The 22,624-nt window shown below is 42.4% G+C and overlaps 1 protein-coding gene across 2 annotated transcripts in view; it reads right to left on the bottom strand.

Annotated features, from left to right (window-relative positions):
- The window catches only part of SEMA4G (semaphorin 4G), a 309,056-nt gene that overhangs the window by 46,859 nt on the left and 239,573 nt on the right, over positions 1-22,624 (bottom strand). For both annotated transcript variants that reach the window (XM_073596158.1, XM_073596157.1), the window contains exons 9-10: positions 22,110-22,273; positions 3,633-3,777 (exon numbers count right to left, since the gene is read on the bottom strand). In XM_073596158.1, coding sequence (XP_073452259.1) covers positions 3,633-3,777; positions 22,110-22,273 — 309 coding nt within the window. The remainder of the gene's footprint in view (positions 1-3,632; positions 3,778-22,109; positions 22,274-22,624) is intronic.

The raw sequence follows: 22,624 nt of genomic DNA, 5'->3' as shown, positions 1-22,624 counted from the left end.
CTTCAGGAGGTATGTAAGGGCAGTTTCAGGTCAAACAAAACCAAACACAGTTTCTGTGCTCAGGATGCCATGCTTCAAAACGGTTTTACAACAGGTTAACCACAGGGCCATTTGGAGGTTTACAACATCCTGCTTTAGTTGTAAATGAGATTTGTGATGCCTCTGTTTTTTTTTTGCTAAATGTGCCTTATGCTGGGGTACACACGATCCAAATATCGGCCGGTTCAGCAGGAACTGGCAGACATTCGGCCTGTGTGTACAGCTGCCTGTCTCACAACTGGCTTCTGTCAAACAAGCATGCTGGAAAACCGGCATCTGACCAGCACTGGTAGAGGAAGGCTGTGAGCGCTGATCAGCGTGTTCTGGCGTTTTTATCACCAACTTGTGAATTTTTGAGAAAAAAGGGTGGCACTGTGCTTAGTATGACATTCTCATTCCCGCCACAGTCTGGGGCTGGTCAGACCTCATTGTTGTTAGACCATAAACAACGTGATAATGGAGCATTTGTTTTCATCTATTTAGGGCTAGGGTTTATAATTTTGGCAGGATATGCCTTACAGTTTTGAACTGAAAGGCTAGGTTTGCCTTATGCAGTATTTTTATTGCATTTCCCCTCAAGATTCATCATTTTCGGTATAGTCTGGTAACCCTTTAACAGTTTCTCCATTATATCCTCTTATATATTTTCATATAATCTGCAATCTGGGTAGAATTGTAGGGGAAACCAGGAACCACAAAAATAAATTAAGGATGAATATAACATTTCCTGCAACAAGCTAAATTTGGGATTTCCGCAGATACAGTGCCTTGAAAAAGTATTCATACCCCTTGAAATTTTACACATTTTGTCATGTTATAACCAAAAACGTAAGTGTATTTTATTGGGATTTTATGTGATAGACCAACACAAAGTGGCACATAATTGTGAAGTGGAAGGTAAATGATAAATGGTTTTCAAAATTTTTAACAAATAAATATGTGAAAAGTGTGGCGTGCATTTGTATTCAGTCCCCCTGAGTCAATACTTTGTAGAAGCACCTTTCACTGCAAATACAGCTGCAAGTCTTTTGGGGGATGTCTCTACCAGCTTTGCACATCTAGAGAGTGACATTTGTGCCCATTCTTCTTTGAAAAATAGCTCAAGCTCTGTCAGATTGGATAGAGAGCGTCTGTGAACAGCAATTTTCAAATTTTGCTACAGATTCTCAATTGGATTTAGGTCTGGACTTTGACTGGGCCATTCTAACACATGAATATGCTTTGATCTAAACCATTCCATTGTAGCTCTGGCTGTTTATTTAGGGTCAATGTCACAATTATGCGCCACTTTGTGTTGGTCTATCACATAAAATCCCAATAAAATCGATATACATTTTTGGTTGTAACATGACAAAATGTGGAAAATTTCAAGGGGTATGAATACTTTTTCAAGGCACTATATGTGTCACATGACATGTGGTTATATGGTCTGCCAAATTGGACTAGTGTGCTGGCAATCAGAGAGTGTCAGCCAGTCACCATTTCTGCCTGAAAAGTGATCCAACCCTTCAGCAGCGACCACAAGTTATTGACTAGGTCCAAGACCTGTGCCCAGGCACTTACAGAGTGCCGACCTTCGCTTTCTTACAAAGAAAAGGTTAACTATCCAAGTGTGCTATTACAGGGCTAACTTTAATTTTTTGGTTGATTTTAGGTGTTGATAAAGTGATAAGTGTAGCCCAAAATTAAATAGGCTTTTCTTTGATAGCTGGCTTATTTTACACAACATGCCTTATTCAATAAAGTCTCTTGCTGACTGAACATCACAGATCCCCCTCTAAAATGGTTTTCCTGTTTTTAAAGTGTTTGAATCTTCTGACTTTGGAACTTAAGCCAGCCATACACTGAGAAATTGTATGCAGTTCCTAATGAATTAGACCAGTGGGTGGCCATGTCAGCACCACTCTGCCCAACATCCTTCATTCGAAAAATCAAAGGAGCGAGGTGGAAAATTGTCAGTCTAACAGCATCTGCATCCAATCTCCAATCACATACAGGCCTGGCTCAAGTATTCTGACAGCTGTCATCACTGGCTGTCAGACAACAGTAGCCATAGTGGGAGATTCATCTTTCTGCGCAACTTTGCATGGATAGAGGAAATCTGTTCAATTGTTTTCATTGAGTCCATAGGCTGAACCAAACAAATCTATTGGTCTATGGACAGCTTAGGGTCCGTGCTCCTGGAACCCTCTTTCCAATGGTAACTAAAGATGCCCTTATTAGATGGGTAGGTGGCAGAATTATATAATGAGCCTGATCAGGGTAAGAAAGACAGTACTTGAACATCTCTTTCCCCAGATATACATTTACCGGCCACTTTATTAGGTACACCTTGCTAGTACCGGGTTGGACCCCCTTTTACCTTCAGAACGGCCTTAATTCTTCGTGGCATAGATTCAACAAGGTGTTGGAAACATTCCTCAGAGATTTTGAATGATAGCATCATGCAGTTGCTGCAGATTTGTTGGCTGCACATCCATATTGCAAACCTCCCGTTAAACCACATCACAAAGGTGCTCTATGGGATTGAGATCTGGTGACTGTGGAGGCCATTGGAGTACAGAGACCTCATTGTCATGTTCAAGAAACCAGTGGTGAGATGATTTGAGTTTTGTGACATGGTGCATTATCCTGCTGGAAGGAGCCATCAGAAGATGGGTACATCATTAAGGGATGGACATGGTCAGCAACAATACAAAGGTCGGCTGTGGTGTTTAAACGATACTCAATTGGTACCAAGGGGCCAAAAGTGTGCCAAGAAAATATCCCCCACACCATTACACCACCACCAGCCTGAACTGTTGATAAAAGGCAGGATGAATCCATGCTTTCATGTTGTTTACGCCAAATTCTACCATCTGAATGTCGCAGCTGAACTTGAGACTGATCAGACCAGGAAACGTTTTTCCAATAATCTATTGTCCAATTTTGGTGAGCCTGTGTGAACTGTACCCTCCATTTCCTGTTCTTAGCTGAAAGGAGAGGCACCTGGTGTGGTCTTCTGCTGCTGTAGCCCATCTGCTTCAAGGTTCGATGTGTTGTGCATTCAGAGATGGTATTCTGCATACCTTGGTTGTAACAAGTGATTATTTGAGTTAATGTCGGCTTTCTGTCATCTCGAACCATCTGCCCATTTTCCTCTGACATCAACAAGGCATTTTCGTCCACACATCTGCCGCTCACTGGATATTTTCTCTTTTTCGGACCATTAAACCCTAGAGATGATCAGCAGTTTTTGAAATACTTAGTCTGGCTAGCCCGTCTGCCACCAACTACCATGCCACGTTCAAAGTCACGTAAATCCCCTTTCTTCCCCATTCTGATGCTCAGTTTGAACTTCAGCAAGTCATCTTCAGCATGGCTAGATGCCTAAATGCATTGAGTTGCTGCCATGTGATTGGTTGATTAGCAGTTTGTGTTACCAAGTAATTGAACATGAGTAACTAATAAAGTGGCCGGTGAGTGTTTATTCATCTTTGTTCATATTGAAGTTGATCCTGCTGCTTATGCCTCGACTCCAGATGAGTTGTGCATGTTTGGCATATGTTTTATATACACACAACATGACTGATACAGGGCTAAGAAACACTTACAGATCCTGGTCTTGGCCTTGGTATAGTGCCCTGATATCGAGACCATTTCCGCAAATTATTTTGATATTCCATGTATTCACCATCAAACACATCGTGAATATCTGTTATGCTATACCGGCAAACTGCTGAGGCTTCCATGTTTCTCCTGAAAGAGAGAGATAATATAAAATGACCACATGTTTGCAGCAGCGCTCTCTACATTTCTCTGAAACAACAAAACAATACACTGCTTAATACAAAAACACGGAATTAGAGAACATGTATCAAGATACATGAGCTAAGCTAATAACCTATATTATGGGCATTTATACTGCAGCAGTCACAAATAACCTACACTGATGGAACAGCTGAGGCCCCTATGATTCTCCAAGGCAAGCAACACACTGACTTGGCTAGATAACTCCACTAGTGGGCAACACATTTTCTGAGATGACCGAACACCGTTGCTACAAAATGGATAAAGAAAGAATATTATGGCTGTGCAGAAAATGCAACAAGAGAGAGGGAATTTAGTGAATATGTGAATATGAGAGCAAATTAAAACAAAACAGAGCCACAAAAATATATTAGGCGCATTGGAGAGAGGAAAAGATCAGCAAAAGGAACATAAACAACCCCCATGTACTGTAGCATACAGCCTTCCAGCAGATGAGATACATTTATATAAGCAGACTTTCCTCAAATGATTACTGTAAGTAGAGTTGCACCAATACTAGTATCAGTATCGGTGCCGATACCGAGTATTTGCACAAGTATCGGTACTCGTGCAAATGCATCGATACCTGAAACCGATACTTTCAGGCTCGGTTCTTTGAGCTGTCAGTGGGGATGAACATCCTATGTTTAACCCCTTATTAACCCTTAATTTACTCTAATCAGCCTTAAAGCGGAGCTCCGCCGAAATTAAAAAAAAAAAATCAGCAGCTACAAATACTGCAGCTGCTGACTTTGAAAACATGGACACTTACCTGTCCAGGGCACCCGCGATGTCGGCACCCGAGGTCGAAGCGTCTCTCAGCCCTCGGGTGCTGCCGCCTCCATCTTCGGTAAGGGAATCAGGAAGTGAAGACTTGCGGCTTCACTTCCCGGTTCCCTACTGCGCATGCGTGAGTCACGCAGCGCAATACGAATGGTCCCTGCTGTCTCTGGGACCTGTGTGTTTCCCAGCAGACAGACGGAAAGTGACGTAAATACCCACAGATTCTGTGGATATCTATGCCCTGGAAGTGGGTGCAAATACCTGTATTATACAGGTATCTGCACCCCCCTCCTCCCTGAAACGTGCCAATTGTGACACCGGAGGGGGGGAGGAATCCGATGAGCGGAAGTTCCACTTTTGGGTGGAACTCTGCTTTAATTAACTCCCTATTCTCCTCCATTTAATTATTATTTTCATGCTCTTTTTTTTTTTTACTTCACGTCTATTTTATAAACGATAAACAATTAAAACATTTTGTTTGCTTTGTTAGTGAATATTTTCACACAAATATATTAACATCTATTTACACATTTCACATTAAAAAAAGCACAAAATTAAAAAAAAAAATCAATTTATTTAATTGCTATTTCAATGACTTTTCAATGCTTTGTACCATTGCTGACAGCTGAAGTGTAAAAAAAACAGTTGCGGTAGGTATCGGTAATTGGTATCGGCGGGTACTGAAAAAAAGAAAGTATCAGTACTTGTAGTAAAAAAAATGGTATCGGTGCATCCCCAACTGTAAGCTATGTTTAATGGCTGGTAGTAATGGATAAATCAAGAATAATAAAAGCAAACCATTCTTTTTTGGTACCAGAAATAAATAGTGCCACACAGCATTAGGGCCCTTTCGCACTGAAGTGCTTTTGCTGCGCTAGAAAGAACCTTTCCAGTGTGACAAATGCGCATCAGAATTATTTTCCTTTAAATCCTATGAGACTTTTCACATCACTGCGTCCTGCATGCATCTTTCCAAAGTTTTCCAAAAGCACACCAAAGTTGCACCTCCCATTGAAATCAATGGGAACCGCATCAAACATGCAACAAAAAAAGCACGCAGGATGTGTTTTTTTTGTGCATTTTTGGGGTAACATGACACATTTAAAAAAAAAAAAGATGCTGGTTATATAGCTATACAAATGCCCCTGTACCTCCATTGTCTATTCAATATTCCATTCAGTTCAGCCCCTTCCACTCCTCGCCACTCAAGCTGCCCCTGGCTTTCAGTTCAAAAACTTGGTCACCCCCTCCTTCCCACTCATTTATAGTGGTTCACAGATCCTTTCTGTCCCGCCCGGTGTTCCTGGCTCCTCCCCCTCTGCAATGTCCTGTGTAATGATGGTGGGCTCTGCTCTGTCTTTGCACCGCTCAAGCAGAGAGCTTGGTGACCACAAAGGAGGTACAGGGGGGCACTGTATGTGTAGGTATCTGCTTGTTAAGGATACTGTCGAGTTCTGGCTCTTTTAACCCCTTGGCGCTGTCCGTACGCAAATATGCGGCCTCTAGGCTCCTGGTCCTTAGCGCAGAGGGGGGTGCATATTTTTGCGTGAATTGATACCTGCCTGTACAGCTATTATAAAAATTGCTGTACAGGCAGGTAAGACAGTTCTTGTATGTATTTCAGCTATGTAATATAGACGCTTGCCTGGATTTCAGAAATTTTGTCTGTTCTCATAAATGTGCTTTCTGTACCACACTAAAAAAAAAATGGCATGCATCAATTTATCCTGATTAAGGAGACAGAGGAAAACAAGCAAATCCTATTGAGTGATTTTTCCGTGCTGCATCTCTAATTCTTATTCTATACAGTTTATATTAGAGCAAGGCAGCTTGTAGCTGGACGCGGAGAGAAATGCCAAAAAGAATTACAAAGGAAGGTTTGACATTCTGCATTATTGTGTGACACTGCACGGGCCAACAGCTCCCTGACAGACTAGAAAATCATTCCTATTTGTCTGCATAGCGGGGTGCTATTAACTCTTTTGCTGCCATATTAGTCTGCCAATACTGATTCATAAAGAGACATTTCAGTTATTCAAAGGATTTCTTTATAATTTTGTACTACAAAACTCTGCCTACCAAACAGACATGAGAGGGCAGTTAGAAAATCCTACGGCTGAAAAATCATTATCTAACATGATCAAGCCCTAGATGTTTAATTCTTCTCATCAATAATCAATCTGGTAGCATCTTCAGCAGTCATTCTCTGATTAGACTGTTATAGATTGGCGGGCCAATGATCTTATATCTATGCAATTATAAGCTCCTTTGGGGTAACAATGACTAATGTTCTCTATAAACAGCTGAAGGATTTTTTGTTTCTACACTATATTACCAAAAGTTTGAGGACTCTTGCAGCTCTAAAAGCCTTCACTCTTTTTGGAAAGTGTTCCAAAAGATTTTAGAGTATGTCTGCAGAAATGTATGACAATTAACCAATAAAGCAGGATTTGACCTTTGAGAGATGAAAATCTACTTAATCAACACTGATGAAGTCAAAGATCACTGGGAACAGTCCCCCCCCCCCCCCCCAAAAAAAAGACAGTAAGACCTACCCCTTTTTTTTGGATGAAATATTTTTACTCCGAACAAAAATAAGTATTACAAGTGAGTGCAGGGTTTAGGAGTGCGTTATGCAGAGAATGCAGGGTTCACCAGTGCATTAGGCTCAGAATGCAAGGATCAGGAGTGGGATGCTCTCAGAATGCAGGGTTCTGGAGTGGGCTGCTCTCAGAATGCAAGGTTTAGGAGTGGGCTGTGCTCAGAATGCAGGGTTTGGGAGTGGGCTGCGCTCAGAATGCAGGGTTCAGGAGTGGGCTGCTCTCAGAATGCAGGGTTCAGGAGTGGGCTGCTCTCAGAATGCAGGGTTCAGGAGTGGGCTGCGCTCAGACTGCAGGGTTCAGGAGTGGGCTGCGCTCAGAATGCAAGGTTCAGGAGTGGGCTGCGGTCAGAATGCAAGGTTCAGGAGTGCGTTGCGGTCAGAATGCAAGGTTCAGGATGGCGCTGCAGTTAGAATGCATGATTCAGGAGTGCGTTGCGGTCAGAATGCAAGGTTCAGGAGTGCGTTGTGGTCAGAATGCAAGGTTCAGGAGTGCTTTGCAGTCAGAATGCAAGGTTCAGGAGTGCGTTGCGGTCAGAATGCAGGGCTCAGGAGTGCATTGCGGTCAGAATGCAGGGCTCAGCAGTGCATTGCGGTCAGAATGCAGGGCTCAGGAGTGCATTGCGGTCAGAATGCAAGGTTCAGGAGTGCATTGCGGTCAGAATGCAAGGTTCAGGAGTGCGTTGCGGTCAGTGCGTTAACATAACATAAAAAGGTAATTTGGCCAGCTCCTCCTCCCACCCTCCGTCCTGATCTGTGCTTCCTCTCTGTCTCCGCTGTTCACTGATAACAGCGGCAGAGGAGGATGGAGGCGGGAGGAAGACTGGGACATAGATGGCGCAGTGGAGCTGCGGAGGAGGCTGGAAGGGGAGACAAGTACCGCCACATAGAAGGCAGGGGTCAGCGGCGCAGGAACCTGTTCGTGGTCTACATATCACCTGCCTGCAGTCGACAGGTGGACTGCAATTGACGGATTTTAAAGCATTTTGTGTCAGGTATTTAAATTAGACAAGAGGACCTGGCTTGCAATCAGTGTTTCCGTTCCTCCCAAAGGTGTTTTAATAGGGTTAAGGTCAGGGCTCTGTACAGGACACTCAAGTTTCTAAACAAAACTCACACCAAGTCTTTATAGAAAAGGCTTTGAGCACAGGAGCACAGTCATGCTGGAGCAGAAAAGTGCCTTCCCTATACTGTTTCAGGTTGGAAATGCATGTCTAAAAGATCTTTGTATCTTTTAGCATTAAGGCCAGGTTCACACTATTGTGTTTTGCATGCTGGTGCAGCACACTATAACACTGCATTACAAAAATCGTGTAAACACCTTTTGGATGAGTTAGGCAGCCCACTCAAATTAATGGGCTGCCTTTACTAAACACACGTTGAGTGTGAATCTGACCTAGCAGTATCCTTATAAGCATATAATATAAACATATAAGCTTAATCATTTTGGGGTATGTGCATATAGCGTATACCACTTAATTAAAGTGGTAATAAAGTCCGCTTTGTAATTTTTACCTACAGGTAAGCCTATAATAAGGATTACCTGTAAGTAAAATGAATATCTCCTAAACGTGCACCGTTTAGGAGATATTCACCCTGGATGCAGCCAGTGACGTCAACGGCGCATGTGCTTTGAAGGCCCAGCATACCATTCCGGACCTTTAGAGCACTGTGCCATAACCGAGGGCTCCCGTGCATGCCATCGTCGCTGCTCCGGCCACCGCGAACCCAGAAGGAAGACCGGGGGAAGATGGAAGACTCTCAGCGGTGACAGTGCGACACTGGAGGGCTTCATTTTAAGGTAAGTATTTCATAATGTGCTAATATGCGATGCACACTAGCACATTATGGTATTATTTTGCAGGGAAAAGTTTTTTTTTTCTATTGCAGCAGTTCATTACCGCTTTAATAAACACAACAAAAAACAAATATTTTTTTTCCTTTTCTGCCCTATTCCCTTTTTGTATATTGAGAGCTACCATTTCTTTAAAAGAAAGAGCAAAGGACCTTCCCAGAACATGCACAGTAAATAGCATAAGTATATTAAAGTGAAACTTTACCCTTAACAACTTGATAAAAAATAATGTTCTTTAGCAAGAAACATACATTCTACATTAATTATGCTACCAAAGTTAGTGTGTGCTGTGAAATGCCTCCAGAATCGTTTCGGTTTCTTCTTGCCGGAGGCTGCCATTTTGCTGAAGCCCAGGGCCACTGAACAGAAGTAAATCTTTAGGCTGTTAGCAGATCGGCCTCTACAAATTCAGCACAGTACCTAAAAATAGAGAGCAACTGAGCTTTTGCAGAGCAGGGTGATACAGTGTATTACTGGATTTTAAACAGTATAGGCACTTATTTTTAATGTTTTACATAGTTACACCTGCAAAGGGGGCCAGGATGGAGTGATCTAGCAAGAATTTTCTGACTAAAGTTCCACTTTATTTCATAAAATATTGGGTTTTAAAGTACAAATCTGCCAGCATATAAAAAACTGGGAGTAAGAGAAAACATGAGATACATTGTTACACAGTAGCAGGTCCATTTAAACATTAGAACAATACAAAAAGAGACGTCACAAATGAGTAGAAGGTTTGGATGGGTACAAAGCTACATCATAATAGAGTAGCAGTCTTCCCAGTAGAAAAGCATAGTTAAAAAAAACTTCCAGGTGAGAGCAGAAAGGGAGAAGGCAGGAACAACCGGAAAGAAAACAGCACCAGAAAGGGGGTGAGGAAAAAGAAGAGTAGCCGCCTGTAGTCACCACGGCCTGTAGGTGGAGAAAAAAATAAGGGGGGCAAGGAGTTTGCCTGGGGGGAGGGGAGGGGGGAGGTTTCCTTTGCGGTCCAGTCTGTCAGACAACCCAGACCACCTGAGCAGTCAGATAGCAGGGAACAGTCCTGGCCCAATTGAATGTTAAAAGTAATCCATGGGTCCTAAATCTTTAGGAATTTAGCGTGGGTATCCATTATGATAGAAGTGAGTTTCTTGTGAACCATGGTCTCTATGAGCTGCTGTCTGACCTCCACAAAAGGTAAGCAAATGGCTGAAGCCAGGCTCTGGCCAGTGTCTGTTGAGCTGCCAGGAAGACAAATCCCACTAGCTTCCTCTGGGCTTTAGTCAAGGACACAAACTTGTGCAACAAGGCTTCCCAGGGGTCACATGCCAATGAAACATTTAGATATGATCTGATCAACGAGTAGACCTGGGTGGGTCCACCAGATAATTAAAAGAGCACTGGGTTCCCTACAACCTACAAGGGACAAATTTCGCTACCAGAGTCATATACCAGCGGAAAAGGAGCTTGTAGGCGTTCTCCTGGGCAAAAATATTCATAGAACATCTGGAAGAATCAAGCCAAATTTGGTTCCAGGAGTAATCATCCAAAGATTTGCCTTAGTCTGCTTCCCACTTCGTAACGTAAGGAAGGGTGCAGGGCCCCAGGTTGTTAGTAAGCTATTGAGATCAGACACTAGTCCTTTCAACAAAGGGTCCTTTGCGACACCTATTTTCAAATGGGGCCAGCCATTTAGGGCTAAACATACTGGCAGATTTGGGTGCAGCGAAAGATCTCTGTATATGGAATCTGGCAATGTTCACGTAAATAGTCAAAGGCCTTAATACCATTAAACACCAAGAACGAATACACATATTTAGTCCCTCGCGTCCTCCACCAGGGGAAAGCCGCTGGATAGTCATTAGCTGGTGGAAATTGGGGGGTGCCCACGAGGCCAGATAAGGGGAGATCAGGCAAGCCGAATCCCACAGACGTAACAAGTGTAACAAGGTTGGGTCTGATAAAATAGGCCTATAAAGGGGCGGAGTCCACAGAAGATTGAAAACTGGAAAGGGGGAGCAGTCCATGATTGCTACATTAACCTAGATAGGCATTTCGGAGGTAGCATGAAGAGAAATGAGAGGGGGCGATTTGAGCAGTGATGTAGTAGAATTTAAGATTAGGGATTAGGTTGTCGACGGTACAAGACAGATGCAGACAACTGGGGGCTAGTGCGAAGCCTTACGAAGTGAAGCATTTTAAGTTGCTTCATATATGTAGGATATGGCTTGGTACAGAGATAGGGAAGACCCAGGAGAAGTAAAGAAGTTTAGGCAAATACGTCATGCGAAGTGCATGGATCCTGCCAAACCAAGAGATCTGAAGGGAGGTCTAGAAAGTAAGGAGACCTAAAAGTTCCCTAAATAGAGAGGGGTATTTAGTAGCCTGATGTAGTGAATCATATGATGGGGTAAACGATTGGCCAAGTATGGTAAGGAGGTAAGCCACTAAAAAGTATTGTTGCCACAGATAACCGTAAGCTGGTCCGGGGGGGGGGGGGGGGGAGGAGCATGCGATTCAAGGCTTTGGACTCAATTACGTGAAGCTGGGATAAGGATCCAAACTCAGAGAGGAGGGCAAAAATCTTTAGCAATTAGGTATGAGGGTAGAGACGTACAGTAAAATGTTGTCAGCACACAACATTTTAGGATGTTCCCCAGGTAATTCGGATATCTGGGCAAGCACAGATGACTGCTGCCAGGGGTTTGAGCACAAAAATAAACAGGATAGGAGACAGGAGGTATGCCTGTCTCATGCTCCTGCAGATTGGAAAGGACTCTGAGGTAAAGCCAGCATATTTAGGGTCGCAGACAGGCGAGCGTAAAGGGCAGAAATCAAAGAGAGGAAGGCATCGCTAAAACCCCAGTGTCGGGGGGCAAAGAACAGGTAATCCCAGGAGAGCGTATCGAAGGTTTTGTGGATGTTGAGAGACCGTAATATGGCAGGATGGGAATGGGTTTTGACTAGATGAATAAGCTGCATCGCCCTACAGATGTTGTCACCTGTTCCTCGGAGGGGGAGAACCTGATCCTTGTAGATTAGCCGGCCTAGGAAGGAATTCAGTCTGGAAGCCAAGATTTTGGCAAGGATCTTAAAGCGGAGTTCCACCCAAAAGTGGAACTTCCACTTATTTGTCGTCCCTCCCCCCGATGTCCCCACTTCTGGGAGACTGGGCCGTGGCGATTACGTCAGCAGCTTGGCTCCCTCCCCCCGTCGCCGGGCCAGTAGGAGAGCATAGTGGTGCCTCGTGCATGTGCAGTAGGGACCCAGCGTGAAGCCGTAATGCTTTACTACCGGGTACCCTTACCAGCAATGGCGGCGGCAACACCCGACAGCTGATGGAAACATCAGCTGTGGTGCCGACATCGCTGGTCAGTAGCTGCAGTATGTGTAGCTGCTGGCTTTTAATTTTTGCAGGGATGGGTTGACCTCCGCTTTAACATCTATGGTTAAGAACAAAATGGGGTGGTAGTTAGACCACGTACGTGGGCCAGTATTAGGTTTGTGGATCACCACAACTGCCACCTTCAAAGAGTCCGGTAAGAAGGGCTGACCAGACTTCAGATGGTTATAGCTCTGAGGTAGGGGCTTTACAAGTCCGAGAACATCTTGCAGAAGGGCAGTGAAGCCATCTGGGTTCAGTCTCTTACTTACCTTAAGGCCTTTTATGGTCGTCTCCACTTCCCACAGAGATAGGTCAGCCCCCATGAAGTCCCGGCAGCATCAAAGGTAGTCCAAGGTCATGGAAAAAAGCTTGTGCTTGTTCCTCTGAGAATGGCTTTGTGGTGCAGTAAAGACGCGAGAGATGATGTCGGAATTCCTATATGACCTCCAAGGGATTGATGTACAAAATATGGTGGTGCGTGCGGAGCGCTATTAAAGTTGCACTTTATTATGATTTTTACAAAAAATCCCAACGTCTATTCTATAGCCTCACTAAAGCTGACCATAGATAAAACAGTTTGATGAGGGTGAAGAGAAACCCATTCTTCATCAATATTGAATTGATAAATTGCAAGATATCAGCCATTCTTCATCAATATTGAATTGATAAATTGCAAGATATCAGCAAACAACTCCCATCTGGGCAGGCACCATTTAGCTCAATCTTGGCAGCGGCCAAAAATACTAATTGGGCTTTCTCTGTCAGTAATTAAGAGCATCTGTTATCAGTAACAGCGCCTATCAATGGTTTTAATACTTTCCAGTGAATAAAAAAAGCTTGTAGTAGTAGTAGCTAAATCTAGTACCATACAACTTATCCAACAGGCGTCACACGATCACAAGACATACTGTAAACCAAACAAAAGTCTTGGGTCTTAAACCGGCCACAGATGGCTCGAATCATAGCAGGGACCAGCCAACATTCAAACCATCTATGGGCAGGCTGAATATATCCATCAATCAACTTGGGTACTACCAGCATGTCGGATTTTTGGCAATAATCACTGTTCTTCTCCTGGCAGGGATAGCTCCTTGCGTGCCACCCCCCCCCCCCCCCCCTTCCTCCAGGAAGAAAATTGTACCATCAAGCCTGCCTTAGAATCAAGCAGTTTAGTTATGACTTAGCAGTATTCAAGTAATTTAATAATTGCCTATACATAAGGACACAACTAGAACAGCAAGGATCCTTATGCAATGCAGACATTGCATACGTTCCTAATTCTTTCACAATGCAGCAATCTACAGGTAGATATGAGTTGGGATTGCATTGAACACAGAAGCAAGTTGTCAATGCCGCCCAATCAACTGCAGCCAGAGAATCCCCCCACCCACAGCTGTAAGTACACAAAGGGGCAGGGGATGCTTGTGACATCATTGACCAAATATGGCCCCATTCCCCATGGGAATGCCCTGGCTGCATTTGATTTGCAGCAGAGGGTGGGAGTGACAGTTTACTTCTGGGTTCAATCCAAAGCCAAATTTAGACCCAACTTGAGCTCATTCTTATCTACAAGGTATTAAAGTGACTGTAAATACAAACTTTATACTTACTTGCAATGGTTTTGCACAGAGCAGCCCTGATCTTCCTGTTTTGGGGTCGCCTGCTGGTACTCCTGGCTCATAGCCCATAGTAAGCAGCTTGCTATGGGGTTACTCGTGCAGGTTCATTCCCAAGTGGACACACACAGCCTGGCTTGGCCCTTCCCCCCGTTCTCTCCTCACAGGATTTGATTGATAGCAGTAGGAGCCATTGGCCCACGCTGCTGCCTCCGTGTCCAGGGATGAGGGAGAGAGCTGATGCTCTTGGGCACAGAGCTGGATTGAGTTCGGGCTCAGATAAGCATTTGGGGAGAGTCGTCAGCAGAATACAGACGGTTTTTTACCTTAATACACAGAATGCATTAAGGTAAAAAAAAAATTTTTGCCTTTACAACCACTAAAAGTAGTACTTAGTACTTACCCTGATGTTATGCACCCTACTGCAGCATGATCAGCCTGTGAGCTTTTGGAAGTGGATCCCCCAAAGAGGCATGGTTACATCAAAAACAAATTTTTCAAATTTGGATGGAATTAGTCTTTATAGAATACAGTATGTAAACACAAATCACCAAAATCTCGTATAAGCATTAAAATGCTAAAGTAATTTTAAAATTCATTGTCAATATTTTCTGCACCTTATTTTAAAATGTTTTCCTGGTGGATCCTGCCATAAAAGTTCTTGTTCATGTACTTCCTGTTGTATAGTGACAATGCTCTTCCAAATATTTTCACGTATTGTTACCCTGTTTAATGCACTTCCAATGGTGACTACAAGTGGCTGTTTCAACATATGGACACTCCACTGTGAAACCACCAAGAAACCTGCCACAGGAAATGCCATGCAGTCACCGCTAAAGAGCATGCATATTGACAGGAAGTGGCTGCAGAGAGGCTGCAGGAGGACAGCAGCACCGAGGTGTAACAGAGAATGAAGAAAGATGACATTTTTTTAAAAAGACAAATGGTTAACGTTTATGATACACAATGCTTTTAGCAAATGGAATGTAATTTGGTGATGGCTTATACAGCAGGTAAAATAGGTATTCACCATTTTTCACTGTTACCTGCAGACACTCATTATTGTACCGCTCTCCAGCCCTTTGCAGACAAACTGCCTCCTGCTACAGCCAAATATTCCAGATTTTGACTCATCAGTCCAGAGCACCTGCTGCCATTTTTCTGCACCCCAATTCCTATGTTTTCATGCATAGGACATGTAAATAAGGCCAAGCGACTCAACACATTGCATGGCTCACCGCCCCATATACAGTGGGTAACATAAGTTTTGAACACGTCACCATCTTTTTAAAGGTGCTATTGACATGGAATTTTCACCACATGTCGGTAACAACCCATGCAATCCATACATACAAAGACACCAAAACAAATAAGTTCAGAAAGGAAGTTATGTGTAATAAAATGGAATGACACAGGGAAAAAGTACTGAACACGGTAACTGAATTTTTTTTAATACTTCATACAAAATCCTTTGTTGGTAATGACAGCTTCAAGGTGCCTCCTGAATGGAGAAACTAGTCACATGCATTGCTCAGTTGTGATTTTGGCCCAATCTTCCACACATAAAAACTTGAAGGTTCTGTGGGCCTCTTCTATGAACTCTGATCTTTAGTTCTTTTCATAGATTTTCTATTGGATTCAAGTCAGGTGATTGGCTGGGCCATTCTAGCAGCTTTTTTTTCTTTGAAACCAATTGAGAGTTTCCTTGGATTTGTGTTTGGGATCATTGTCTTGCTGAAATGTCCACCCTCGTTTCATCTTCGTCATCCTGGTAGATGGCAGCAGATTTTTATCAAGTATGTCTTGGTACATTTTTCCTTTCATCCTTCCTTCAATGACAAGAAGTTTGCTAGTACCATATGCTGAAAAACAGCCCCACACCATGATGTTCCCACCTCCAAACTTCACTGTTGGTATGGGGGTGTTTTTGGAGTGATGTGTAGTTTCCCTTTATTTTTTTTTTTTCCTAGCAATTCTGTCAAAAACGAAATAGAACTGTAACTCTCTCCTATTCTCCATAACATAGTGAGGCATAATTTTGGGGTGCTCAGAGACAGCTGAGAACAATGTAACTGATAGCCACAAGAGCGAAGGGAGATTTCTGGTAAGCAGAGTTAATTTTGGCAGCAAATTTCGATTTAGTTTTAGTCTAATGCCTCGTACACACGATTGGACTTTCCGAAAACAAAACCGTAGAGTTTTGTCCGAAGGGCGTTGTCTCAAACTTGTCTTGCATACACATGGTCACACAAATAATGGCCAACAATTACGAACGTAGTGACGTACTACGTGTTTTTTCAGCTCTTTAGCACCACCCTTTGGGCTCCTTCTGCTAATTTCGTGTTATTAGAAGTTTGGTGACTGTTGATTCGCGCTTTTCTTTTCGAGCTTTTCATTTAGCGATTTTCAGTTTGTGTTTTTCATTTCCTGCTTTTCAGTTAGTTTCTGAGCGGCCGTTCGTCAACCAGACATGTTGCGGAATCGGAGGAGATAACGTGTTATTTATTATTGGCCTTGGAGTTATTGCTTTGACATTATTTTTTTGGTTGAATAATGATTTGATTTGGTATATTTTCTATATTTTTGGATGCATAGAATGCACTTTTTGGTTAAGTTCTATTGGCAGATAGCATGTCTAATTTTATTTGTTTTCTTTTTTTAATACACAATAAAAAAAAAAAATTGTGTAGAATAATACTTGGCTACGTGTTTTACTTCAAATTACATTTTGGGAGTAGGCAGTTACATTTTAAAAAATACAATGTAAAATTGACAAGGGGCACCAACATAGTTGTATCTTTGATCTTAAAAACTACGGGATAATAGTGTTGTGGTAACTTGCCCAAATAAAAAAATAAAAAATAAAAAGCACAAGAATATTATTCTTGATATCACTAGAAAAAAAAAGCCTTTGAAAATTAGTTTGCAATAATTCCATCAGTATCATCAGCAAAGCAGCTTCATTATTATCCCATTAAAGAAGAAGAGAATTGTGCACTGCATTTTGAAATTTCATAATTTGCAGCATCACGAATGTTAATTCTCCATTACGAACGCTAGTTTACAAGACCGACCGCTTCTGGCTCGTCCTTGCTTCCGAGCATGCGTGTTTGTACTTTGGACTTTTGTCAGACGGATTTGTGTACACACGCTCGGAAAATCCGACAACACACAGTTGGAGAAAAATTTGAAAACCTGCTAGCCAACATTTGTTGGCGGAAAGTCCGACAACAATTGTCCCATGGAGTGTACACACGGTTGGATTTTCTGCCAACAGCCTGTCATTACACATTTCCCGTTGGAAAATCCAATCGTGTGTACGGGGCTTTAGTCTTAGGACTAAAATGGCATTTTATTTTTAGTCTCATTTCAGTCTTCTGCAATTGTTTTAGTTTTAGTCGTATTTAGTCGACTAAATCTCCAAGGCATTTTAGTCGACTAAAACTCATTTTAGTTATCTAAAATCTAATGGGTGTAGTTAAATTATAATGCATTATTTAAGCATTTCTCAAAAATTTCCAAACTCATTATATACTGCTGGAATGAAAAATCAAATATGATATTTATGGTATTGAGGTATGAACATGCACTACAGACCAGTGTTAATTTTGACATCAAATGTCTATTTAGTTTTAGTCTTAGTCCTTTGACTAAAATGGCATTTTAGTTTTAGTCGTATTTTAGTCATCTAAATTGTTTTAGTTTTAGTTGTAGTTTAGTTGACTAAAATGGTATTAAGTTAGTCGAATAAAATGTTTTAGTCAGTTTTAGTCGACAAAATTAAAACTGCTGGCAAGGGGATTTTTGAACTTCTCCAACAGACATAACAAAGCGCTTTCAATATATGTTTAACAGACCAAAAGAGACTAAAAAAAAAGAGAAGTTCATTGTGCGGGTTTATTTACACTTTTAATGGACATGTCTTTGTTTGAAATTATTACATTTCCAGCTACACAAGGGACCCGTTTGCTCAACTGCTTGTGACTATATTTTTTCCATTCCATCTTCCTGCTGTGATGCCTATGAAAATACTAATGGCCCAGAGACTACCCCTGTCCCCATGGTCCCATTTTATCAGTCACATTAATAGCAGTTAGTTACATTGCCCACAACCAGACACACGAGGCGGAAGACATACTGGCTTGTGTAGAGACAGTGCTTTTATATCTCCTGGGGGGCCATACTGGGAATTAAAAGCATTCCTGGCTTATGGACTATTTATGCAAATTAGTAGGTTTGCCTTCACTAGCTACATGCATGTTCCAGGTCACTGACTCAAAGTAGTAAAAAGTCAGAAAATCAAACACGACTGCCAGGCAGATAGCATTTTTAGGACAGTAAAAGCATCTACTGTATTTTTTGGTACAGGTTTCCTTTAATACAACACTGCAGCCTAATGCAGAAAACGTGGAGGACAAGCTAAAGCCTATGTGAGCACAAACTGGATTTTCTCCTTCTTGCAGAGACACACCAGGCCTTTAGGTAAATGTCAGAATTGCTATAAAACCAGTTCAGGTCTGTCACTAAACATGACTAGATGATACACAACACTAGCTCTTCTAGTCCCAGGTAATGGAGTCAGGCACCCCATTAATTGCAGACTTGCATTACAGCAGATAGCACTGCAAATCACAGTAAAATTTGGTTAGTCCATTTATCTCCTCTGTCCGAGAAAATATTCTTCCCTATGACAAGTTGCACACATGAAATATTAAAAAATGGAAGTAAAGCAGTGAAATTCACACCGTGAAAGAGAACAGTATACTAAACACAATTGCTGCTTAGTCAGGAAGTAGTCATATCCCACTGATTAGACAATGCACTAAAAGTGGAGCTCCACCCAAAAGGGGAAGTTCTGCTTTAAGGCCTCCTCCCTGGCTCCTGTTTGTGAAATGGAGCTTTTGGGGAGGAGAGGGGGAGCAGGTACCCGATTTTGAGAGGTACCCGCTCCCACTTCTGCTCTGATCTCCTAGGCCATTGGAAGCAGAAGTTCTCCTTTCTTCCCCCCACGAAAGTCTTCTGGGACACAACAGGTCCGGCAAGGGAGGATATAAAGAGAAATTGGCTGGGGTGAGCACACCGCTGGATCATGGGACAGGTGAGTGGCTGTTTATTAGAACTCAGCAGCAACAGTTTTTGTAGCTGCTGACTTTTTTAATTTTCACTTAAGAGACTGGAGCTCTGACCTTAAAATGGTTGTTAACCCTTACATATACCCAGAGAATCGACTGGCCTCATGTCATACACAGAGATGAAACAAATCCTCCTACATAAGTTCTACCAGTTTATCTACAGTCTTCTCTACATCCATTCAAAGTGCTAAATGTTAAAGCTTGTCTAATGCCGCGTACACATGAGCGGAATATCCGTCAGAAAAATCCGATGGGAGCTTTTCATTGTATTTTCCAACCATGTGTATGCCCCATCTGACTTTTTCGGTCGAAAATTCTGACGGACTTAGATAGTAAACATGTTCTACATTTTTCCGACGGAACTATTTAGTACCGGGAAAACCGCTCGTCTGTATGCTGTTCCGACGGACCAAAAACGACGCATGCTCTGAAGCAAGTACAAGATGGAAGCTATTGGCTACTGGCTATTGAACTTCCTTTTTCTAGTCCCATAGTACGTGTTGTACGTCACCTCGCTCTGGGCGGTCGGACTTTGGTGTGACCGTGTGTAGGCAAGACCGCTTGAGCGGAAATTCTGTCGAAGAAACCTTCGGAGTTTATTCCGACGGCAAAACCGGTCGTATGTATGCGGCATTAGAGTTAAAAAAAGAGCTGAAATTACACTATACAGGGTTCAGTGAGGAGAGCTCTGAGAGCTGATTATTGGAGGGAAGAGACCCCCCCCCCCACCTTTACACAGCACACAGGAACAGAGCTGAGCCTGTCAATCTGCTGGAGGTCCCTCCCGTCACCATTTTTCTCTTGGCGTCAGGAAAACTTGTCAGAAGTGATTCATGCTAATAGCAGAGGTATAAAGCAGCAGACAGAAATTACACTTAGGGGTTTATTTACTAAAGCTAGAGTGCGCAAAATCAGGTTCACTTCTGCATAGAAACCGATTAGCTTCTAACCTCAGCTTGTTCAATTAAGCTTTGGCAATAAAATCTGGAAGCTGATTGGTTTCTATGCAGAAGTGAGCCTGATTTTGCACTCTCTAGCTTTAGTAAAAAAACAGTTCTGGATTGAGACAAGTACACACTATAGAGGGATATGCTTTGTTCATATTTCAAGTCTGAGGCTTACAACCACTTTAAATGAGTAGGACTACAGGCATTTAAGTATTAATAGATATGAAAGCATGACAGTCACAGTTGCAGCATCTTTATCAGCATTTCCATTAAACATGGAAAAAGTATCCATTTTGGAGATCAAGGAACAACTGTATTCTAGGGCCCTATTTACGCCAGTGTGTTTTATGAGCTTTTTAGGTGTGGTGCATTCAAATAAATCCAACTTGCTAAATCTTTGATGCACTTATATGTAAAATGTACGTTATATATCGTTCAATGATAATTCACTAAAAACATCTTTAAAAACGCACCTAAAACAATGCACTAGATAGATGTGAACCAGCCCGTAATGAAAAACAAGACACTGTTGTAATGTAGGTGTGAGAAAATCACTAAATACAACTAAAAGACTTTTACTGACTTTCACTGCATTAGAAGAGCACTACAGTACCTGGCACTTACATACAAGGTCTATGCTCATCCCTTCCACTAATCATGAGGGCTGACAATGTAAAGCAGAGTATTAAAAGCTTTATTGAATCATCAGAGCGGAGACTGCTTTTCTATTTAGACTTACTTATTCTGAGATGGAGAGGAACACAAGTGATCGCATACGGAAACGAAAACGCAAACCTAAACACATGTATATTGACAAACACACTGAAACACAATAAAAGTCTTTTTCACATGAAAGGTAATGATTTTTTGGTTAAGTATATAGATGCGTTATGCAACCATTTAGGCCACTTTCACGCAGTCATTCAGGCCCGTACACTGTGAATTGGCAGATGGAGACATACAGGTGCAGGTGAGTGGCTCTGAATGTACACAGTTTTTGTTTAGGGCCGGTCACCCACATGCCTGTCAAATTAGTATGAGCAACTGTGTCAGTGCAGCAACTGCATCCTCATCGACAGAGGCGGCTCTAGGCTTTGTGAGGCCTTAGGCAAAACTTAGACATGAGGCCCCACTCACAACCATAATTGGAAAAATAATTCAAGAGATAAAAGGAGGGTACAGTACAGGGGGAGCAGGAGGGCACAGTACAGTGGGAGGGTAAGTGGACACAGTGCAGGTGGCAGGGAGGTATAGTACAGGGGGAGGGCAAGTGGACACAGTACCGGGGCAGGGGGGTACAGTACAGGGGGAGGGTTACAGTGGGCACAGTACAGAGGGCCAGAGGGTAAAGTATAGGGGCAGTAATGTATAATACAGATATGGTCTCCTCTAGCAGAGCTGCGCAGGGAAGCTGCACTCACAGATCCTTACTATTCTAAGCTGTCACTGGGCTAAATCTACAACTGAAATTACATCTCCACTTAAACCTTCCTTCCAGCACTTTGCAGGGGTTAAGGAAGAACTCTGAAGCAGAGCATCTTTATACTGCTGCTGCTTGTGTGGGTGGGATGTGTACTGCGCCAATCAAATGGGATGAATAGGAGAGGTGGGTCAGCAGAGATTGGCGCAGTACACATCCCACCCATACAAGCAGCAGCAATAAGATACTCCGTCTCTGGGTTCTTCCTTTGCCCCTAAAAAAATGGTTCATAGAAGACTTTGGGTGTATGCACTCTTTAAGGTTTCATAGTATGGCATGATGAAGCAGGCTAATGGTGCCTTCAAGAATGCTGTCCATTTCCTCTGCAAAATCTTCTTTCCTCCCATGTCACTCTGGGAACCATAGCTCCAATACACCTATGCCTCACTTTCACCTAAATGCTGGTGGGGAGATTATGGAGAACTCCATTGTCTTTTCCCCTGCATCTAAAGTTAGGACTTTATTGAGAATCTTTGCAGAAAGAAAAAAACACTCTAAAACTTACCATTGTAAAATAAAGGCTCCATAGAAGATGGTTGTATTCCAGGTCCCCACCTCTAGGGTGTATGCACTCTTTAATGTTTCATAGTATGGCATGAAGCAGGCTAATCGTGCCTTCAAGAATGATGTCCATTTCCTCTGCAAGATCTTATTTCCTCCCATGTCACCCTGGAAACATAAAGAAAAGATTATGTGGCTAAACAAAAGTAAACCGAAATTAGGGAGAAAGTGGGAGAGTTTGTGATAACTACTGGTGCAAACCAAATTACACTTTAGGATTTCTGAGGCAAAGCGGTCAGAGTATGCTTATTATAAAACCTAAAAAAATGTAAAAGTTTAAGGTGCATGACAAGGCAAATAAATAAATATATAATCGTATATCTCTGTGATACATGCACAATTCTCGGTTTTATCCATTTAAACATGTTGCAAATACAGAAAGTAACTGTTCTTGTGCCAAGTGCGGTATATATATATATAGTATGCTCCTACTTTCCTCCTTGACATCACAAGATAGCT

The sequence above is a fragment of the Aquarana catesbeiana genome, linkage group LG08, assembly GCF_042186555.1.
Source record: "Aquarana catesbeiana isolate 2022-GZ linkage group LG08, ASM4218655v1, whole genome shotgun sequence".
NCBI lineage: Eukaryota > Metazoa > Chordata > Amphibia > Anura > Ranidae > Aquarana > Aquarana catesbeiana.
Note: the sequence above shows the minus strand (reverse complement) of the source record. Positions and strands in the feature narration are given on the sequence as shown.